General features: G+C 43.4%; 1 protein-coding gene across 1 annotated transcript; it reads left to right on the forward strand.

Moving 5' to 3' along the window:
* The first annotated feature begins 369 nt into the window (after positions 1–369).
* On the forward strand, positions 370–6,615 carry LOC147460288 (uncharacterized). The gene has a single exon (XM_086511374.1). It carries the CDS (start codon positions 506–508, stop codon positions 5,630–5,632), a length of 5,127 nt encoding a protein of 1,708 aa, XP_086367500.1. The 5' UTR covers positions 370–505; the 3' UTR covers positions 5,633–6,615.
* The last annotated feature ends 1,273 nt before the right edge of the window (positions 6,616–7,888 follow it).

The raw sequence follows: 7,888 nt of genomic DNA on the forward strand, positions 1-7,888 counted from the left end.
GATAGAAGATACCCAAAGGGATCTAGAACCAGCACCTAGGTAGATCCAGATTACAGACACCGTGTTCCCTATGCAACAACAACCTCACCAAGACCATAGACCCTTAGCCATACCTAGTGTCATCCAAGAAGAAAGTGACTTAAAGTCATGGAAAAGTGGACGTACTCACTTCTTGATGGAAAGAATGTTTATAGAGGGACTGCTTGATCCTATCGAAGAAATGGAGATCCCATCTTCCACATGTCAAGGGACTGAAGTCCAAAAGGTGCCATTAAACATTACCAAATTGATGGATTTCATGTTTTCAGAAGTTAGAACCACCATCATGTCCAAACTATATAAAGACCCTGCACAATGAATCTTTTTTGGATTCACACATTATCATCAAGACAGTATACAAAACATTAAGCTTCTCAGTGTCCATTGAGCTGGTCACGAGCTTCGTTTGTCCGAGGATATGGCGACAGCACGCAGTGGGTGAGGTAGACCAGGGAACGTTTACAACATGGCTATGGCCATCCCTGTGGGTAGACATAGCTGTCCATTTCTGGCATGTCAGCTCCCGCCTTATCCAGATAATCTGCAAAGCTTTCTCTTTTCATGGCGAAACCCTCGTGACATCCACGGTCGCCTGGGCTTTCACTTCAAATTTTCACCCGCTGCAGCCTCAATTTCAGGTACAAAAACGCCTCACTTCTCTTTCCACACAGGCAGTCACAGACGAGTTGCTACAATTGCTCTGGCTCTGCTTGAGCAGGAGGCAAACCTAGGTGATCTTCCGAGTCTTCCATATACTGTAAATCACACCCTTGCTGTGGAAAGCTGGGGTAGCATTTACACAGGTCCTGATGATGTCAAATACTGGAACTCAAACCGAAATTTTCCTTACACTATTGGGTACACGTCCATCAAAAGCTACAAAGGAAAGGTATATTTGCAGAAGGTTGAGCAGGGTGCTGATGGGCCTGTTTTCACTGTGGAAGTAGCTGAAGAGGGCAAGCGTTTCTCTGCAAAGTCCCCTCAAAAAGTGTGGAGTGATGTGGTTGAGGGGGACGGTCATCACGTGCAGGGTGCACGCCATTTTGGTTTTCAGTCTCATGATGTCGTTGAAGTCCTTAAGGCATTGCACCAATCTCACAATGATGGTTCCAGGGAAAAGGTCTCAGCTGAGGGAAAACCAGATTTGCATGAGCCTTCTTCTAGGGCTGAAGATCTTGAGAGTTATTCTGATAATGAATTTGCATCGGTGGAGAGTTTGTTTGATGTAGACAGCGATGATGAACGTCTTGCCGGTTTTGAAGAAGAAAGTGACGAAGATGTGGTTGAGGAAGATAATGAGGATAGTGTTGAAAATGTGGCAATAATAGCAGCGAAGGTGGATGATGACGAAGAGGAGGAAGAGGAAGATGGAGAACATGAGGAAGAGGAAGAAAAAGAGGTAGAGGAAGAGGATGATGAAGAAGAGGACGATGTTATTGGGGAGGATATTCTGCACGATGTCGAGGATCACCATGTTGATGCAAACCATCACCATGACCTTGAGAGTGACGACGACGATGAGGATGTTGAGGTGGAGGAGGAAGAAGAGGAGGAGGAGGATAATGAAAGGGACTCCTTGTCGTATGATGAGTATTCAAGCAACCGTAGGGTGCACATAGATGATGATTCGCCTGCCTTTGATGACACAGGTCCATTGCTCAACAATTATAAACAGTCTTTTAGGTCAACTCACACTGGATCGAGCTTTGATAGGTTTGGCAGGTTTGATTCTGTTGATGAGCCTTACAGGGAAGACATTGGAGTGCTAAATAACAATGCCTTATATCCTTCAGACCAGGGGAGGTCAAAGGTAGTGGGTCGGGTATGGAGAAAAGGAGACACCATAGTAGGCCATGGAAAAAAGCAGGGCATGGAGAGACCAGGGATGGATCAGCGGTATCCCTCTAATGATGTACCTCAGCCACGTGCATCAACAGCATTGAGCTTCAATACAAGGCCATGGGATGCTTCTGTTGGGAAGAAGCGAGAAGAAAATACTAGAAGCTCTCACATGCTTCTAGAGCTACTTCAGAAGTGGAACAAGGCAAGGAAATGGAACCGTGATTCAGGCACAAGGCCTAAATTTCGAACAGAAAGTAAGAGTTTGCAGCTACGAGATGATAGTGAGCCTCATCAGGACGTTCCATGGGGTGATGAAAGAGTGTTGACATCTATGAACAAACCTAGTTTTCAAGGGCGTGGTTCAGAGACTAGCCCCTTTTCTGTGAGGGGAAATTTAAGTTTGAAGAGTAATGAAGGCCAAGAACTTACACGGAGTACCCAATTTTCTTCAGAAAGTAGTGAACTTGCTCTAGATGACTTCAGAATAGATGATGATGTAGATGAAAGCACGGAGTATGCAATAAGCAAGCTTTTTGAGACAGTAGGAAAGAAGGAGACTTTTCCAAGTAGTTCTCAGACCCCACCAAGGCTTGGAAAGGTAGTTCAAGGAGGTAGTCAGAGGATGGTCAATCATGTGGAAAAGAGCTGGATTAGGGGTGGCATTGGCAAGCCCTTGGATGTCGAGGATTATCAGACGAGACTGGAATCGGGAGATGACATAAAACCTTTCAAAGATTCTGGAGACATCATGAAGCACATGAAGGAGAAGAATCATGGGGAACCTCAGCCAGTATTTCACACAGAGAAGAAGGTGGTGAATGGTGAGGTTTCTGTGGCTTCAAAAGAGGATTCAGGTAACCAATCCACACAATCAATATCCAGGGGGGCAGCCACATTCGACAAAAAGCAGATTGAAGAGATGAGGCTCATTGAAAATGTAAGGAAGCTGGTGGGCAGCAAACGTTATGACGATGCCTTTCTTGCTATAAGAAGTGCCAAAGCATCTAATGAAGAGCTCCATGTGGATGTCTACGAGGCATTGTTAGGTGATATAAAACTTGCGACATGGCAAAAAGACGCATTCAAGCATGTTCAGGATGGGAACTCTGTGCTTGTTTCTGCCCCTTGCGGTGCTGGCAAGTCTGTGGCAGCTGATTGTTGCTTGTTCAGAAACTATATAGAGGAACACCGAACTCTCCTTGTGACTCATTCAGAGCATCTAGCAAAGGAAAAGATGCTCACATTGGGGAGCATCTTTGGACATCGTCATGTTGGGGGAGCAAGAATGAGAATGCAGAAGGATCATAAGTTTGTGGTGCTAACCTTAGGCTCTCTTGCCAAAATGCTACAGGAGTTACATGGTCCTGGGGGCTCTGAATTTCGCTTTTTCTTTGAAGGAATCAACATGGTTGTGCTAGATAATTTCCACACTATTGGTGACTCTAAGTATGTGAAAATGTGGGAGGAAGTATGTATGCTGTTGGATGCTAAAATAAAAGTTTTAGCCCTTACACTGCCAGCCAGTAATGCAGACCAGATTGTTTCCTGGATAGGCATACACCGCGGACCTTGCAAGCTTGTTAGCTGTAGGACAGAACCTGTCATGAAGCGCTACTTATTTTGCAATGGACATGGTGTATTTCCTCTTCTTGATGCCGGAGCTGTCATGCTGAGTGATGGTCTTCTTGAAAACATTTCAAGCTACAGAAACTCCATGACAAAAGAGCAGTTGGAATCTCTCTTCTTGTCTGGGTATGATAAGCCCAGTTTGAGCCGAGCGCTTGTCTCGCTTAGAAACAACGCAATGCTACCGGCCTTGATAGGCTTTTCTACTATTACAGGCTGTAATGAGGCAGTGCAGGATGCTTCTGCAGCTCTCGGAGATGGTCTGCTTTCCAAGCAGGAGCTTGCAAAATTGGAAGCTCGCTGTACTGAGCTTAGCGAAACTCACCCGGATTTGATGGAGCATCTTGAGCAGGCAGATCGAGAAGCTTTACGTAGGGGTTTTGCATCTTGTCATGAAGGCAAGCTACCTGCATGGCAAACCTTTGTTATTAAGCTCTTTGAGGAGAATATTTTGAAGCTTCTTATAGTCACCCAAAATACCATCTTTCAGACTGGAATAGGGGCTCGTACTATCATATTACCTGCAACATGCAAAGTGACGAAGGATGGAGTTTTCCCCTTGAGTGCAATGCAAGCACTGCTGCTATTTGGAAGTGCTGGAAGAAGGGGTTTTGATATTGAAGGCAATGTGATATTTTTGCAGGGCTTCTACTCTGGCCCAAATGAGGCAGCATCTCTTGTGTTGAAAAGAGATTTGGACATTGTTTCACATTACAAGCCTTCGTATTCTCTGGTGGTTAACTTGATGGCAAAGTATCGACTTTCAAAAGTGAAACAATTGCTGAGCAGCACTCTCCATGATGTTATATACTGCAACACACATGCCAAAGAAAAATTGGTGGTTGAGATGGATAGGAAGATTTTGGACTCTCTGGAGTCCAAGGGAGATCTCGAAGTCAAGCTCTTTGAGGGCTTGGCAGAAGTAAATAAGCAAAAACTGGCAGAGGCTGCAGTTTTTACGCGGGTTGACATTCGCTTGACAATTCATTCAGTATCTCATGGGGGAAATACCTTTCCTGGATTTCTTCTTGCAGTGGTGCCCGAGAAAAGAGATTCTTTTTACATGGTTTTTGGAGCAGATAACAATTTCCGTTTACTGCCAGCTGGGGCATTTGATCATGTCTACACAGCAGAATTACCCCCTCTCGATGTTCTCTACAAGCAATCAACTGGGGAGATGCTGCAGCCTCCTGCCATACCTCCTAAAGAGAGGTGGGCTGTTGAACATGATGGGACTGGTGGGTATGTGGCAACCGGAAGCACTCAAACTCAACAGTATGTGCAGTTGCTGCTCGATCATCCCATACATATCACAGCTGTGAAAGAGGGGCTTCAGTTGAGAAAAGAAATACTCTCACTAGATTCTCAAATATCCAGCTTGATTGAGAAGAGGAGGAGACTCCATCGAAAGGAGTTTGGTGGCTCGCCGGAAGTGGACGATGGGCCGCATGATTTGGATGAGAGTGATACATGGAAGGAAGCAATGAGGCTTGTGAAGATCATGGAACAAGCGGATGCTTTGTCCCTAACAGAGAGCCAAGGTGCTTATGTAAAGCTTAAGCCCTTGGGAATGCTCATATCAAGGCTTCATAATGTAGATAATGAGCTGTGGCTAGCTTTGGTCTTGACATTGAGCCATGTCAAGCAACTACCTCCTGGTGAGTTTACGGCCATTATCGCAGCCACTGTGCCTTTAGCAAAAGATATAGAGGATCTCTTCGATGATCAGATGGATTTCATGTATAGGCCTACAAAACCACTAAAGGATACTTTCGCCAAGCTGGAAGTACTTAGGAAACAGGTGGCAGCTTTGCAGGGTTCTTTTACTCCACCGCTACATCTTTGCACAGCATTTTCTGCCATGGTATATGCGTGGTCTCGTAGCAAACCAGGCGCAGTTGGTTTCAATTTAGAGAATACTAATGATGGCCAGGTAGCGTGGAGACTGAAGAGTGTGGCAATATATGCCAACTTGATAAGCCGAGCATGCAGTCAAGTGTCTATTGATATTTCAGAGCCTAATGATTTCAGTAGCCTCTCTATGCTAGCAAGAAAGGCAGAAGAGTCACTGTCCAAACACCTTATTACTGTGGATCAAAATACGAAGTCTATCCGGGCTCAATGAACTAGCTTCCAGCAATGTCGAAGGAAGCATGAGTGGTTCTGTGCGTCTTTGTACGCAGCTCAATTTTGATCATGATGCTTTCTTTAGTGGCAGAAGCTTTTGTGTTTTGTACATTTTTTGTTGCTTGGGAGGTCAGCCCCTTAAAAAGGTTGAGAAGGGGGTGATACAATTATATTCTGGGACCCTGCTCAGGCATATACGCGAAGCATGTCATTTGAGTAAGAGGAGCATGCAAATATCAGAACTGAAAAGAGTAGTTAACGATCAGGGTGTCTGCCGGATTTCGGTCTACCAAGAGAGAGTCATGGGTTCCTGGGTTTTTTGGAAGGCCAGTCAGTGGCTGCGAGGGAATTCTTAACAAATGTAATCTTATAGGTAAAGGCATTGGCAAAGTTTACAGCCAAGATCTAGGTTCATGCAAGAGCTTTTGAAGCAATTCTGTGCCCTATTGGCTTTTTTAAATCAAGATCTTGTTGTTCCTCAGCATTGCTTTTTTGATGCTCCATAAGCTGCTTTGCACTGGCTTCAATAATCCATATTCCATGTCTATCCATAGCGGGGATTGTATACATGAATGTTCCTGGTAGGCTTAAATGCAAGGAGTAATGCTCAGGTAGCTGAATGGGCAATGAAAAGACGTTGCAGAGATGCAAAGATAAGTGCTCATGGATATGAGAATAAATTAGCATCATTGTAATGCTCTTCAGGTTGGATTTGCTAGGTCTTAAGAGACCCACACCTTTCTACCATCCTCTTGTCTTGTTGGAGGATGATCCAACCACTGAAAATTCGAAGAGTCATGGCATTATTAGACCTTGCACGAGCTTATAGCTCTTGCATCCAAAGTAAGTATTAGTGGAGCCGTCAGTTCTCCCAGCAGAGATATTGTCATGCTCTCCCGCATCTTTGCTTGTTGTTTGTGCGTGGGGGAGCTTTCCAATTCATGGAAAGTCTTTAGTACTCGACTAAATCATTTTACTCCTTATTGTTTGTCCCTGGATGTTGGACTACGCATTTGGTTATCAACAATGTGCTTGACTGTACACCATGATTGTACGTGTGCACGTGTGTGTGTGTGTGTGTGTGAGAGAGAGAGAGAGAGAGAGAGAGAGAGAGAGAGAGGGATTATGGTGCCATTTACTTAGAGGAAAACTAGAAATTGATTAAGAAGCAATATAAAGAGTAGATATGGTTGCAAAATAAGATTAATTATTTTACATCAAAGTTGTACAATATAAGCTCTCTTGTAGAGCTGAAAAGAGTAGTTGAATTGTCACACATGCAAGCACTATAAATCACGCGTCATTGGATTACTTTCCAATTCGCCTTTTGAATAAGATACACCACATGACACACAAAAACCACAGAGGGACACTAGATCCTATAAAACTCTCATACAACAATTCTCTCCTTTCCCATAATTCACAAAAGGTGAAGTTCCTCAAACACAAGCCTTTTCTTAAAGACAAATGAGTAGAGGGATTTACAATCCTCCCCTGATATCGTAAATTAAGCTCACATGATTATCTTCATCATCAACACTATCATCCATAAGGTCGATTTTTTAATTTTCTTATTTTTGAATCATTTCTTGTGATTTGTCACCTATATCTTTGAGTTCACAATAGTTTTTTAAGTTTACAATACTTGTAGCTTTCTTTCTTTTACCACAAATGCGACAAGAGTTCACTTCTAAACAATCCTTTGAAAAGGAGATTTGTTCTTCTTTAATGTGTGCATTTCAAATTTATTTTGGTGCTTTTATTTGTAGCGATTGGTGTTGATGATTAGAGCTACTTCAGTGTCTTTGGTGTCGTCTGTAAGCTTTTTGAGATGCTCTTGAAGAGAGTTAATATCTTTCATTTGAGGCACGATGTCTTTTTCTTTGCCCAAAGTTTGCATCAAGAACAACCTTTAGTAGCATGGAAATTTGGTCTTTATTTTTAAAAGGCTCTTGATATAAGCCAGATGTATATAGATGCTTTTGAGCATGTTGATGAGTGAAGATACATCCTTCCCAAGCTCCATGACCAGTGCAATCTTGGAATACTTGGCAATAACTCCAAAATGCCTCTCCAAAGAGATCCATGCCTCGTGTGCAGTGGTGCATGCGTCAAGATAGTATAGAAATTTGTCATCAAGCCAATTGAGTAAGATAGCTAGGGCTTGCTCGTCTTGGTTGCAAATTGTGTTTGCTTATGCTTAGTCTTCGCTCATTCACCCTCATTAAGTGTCTAAACAATAATCCATGACTGT

Source organism: Adiantum capillus-veneris, chromosome 4 (genome assembly GCF_014529385.1).
Source record: "Adiantum capillus-veneris isolate H3 chromosome 4, ASM1452938v2, whole genome shotgun sequence".
Lineage (NCBI taxonomy): Eukaryota > Viridiplantae > Streptophyta > Polypodiopsida > Polypodiales > Pteridaceae > Adiantum > Adiantum capillus-veneris.

Bases quoted from the DNA above. Each gene is read 5' to 3' on its own strand.
- LOC147460288 (XM_086511374.1), top strand. From the start codon at position 506: ATGGCTATGGCCATCCCTGTGGGTAGACATAGCTGTCCATTTCTGGCA.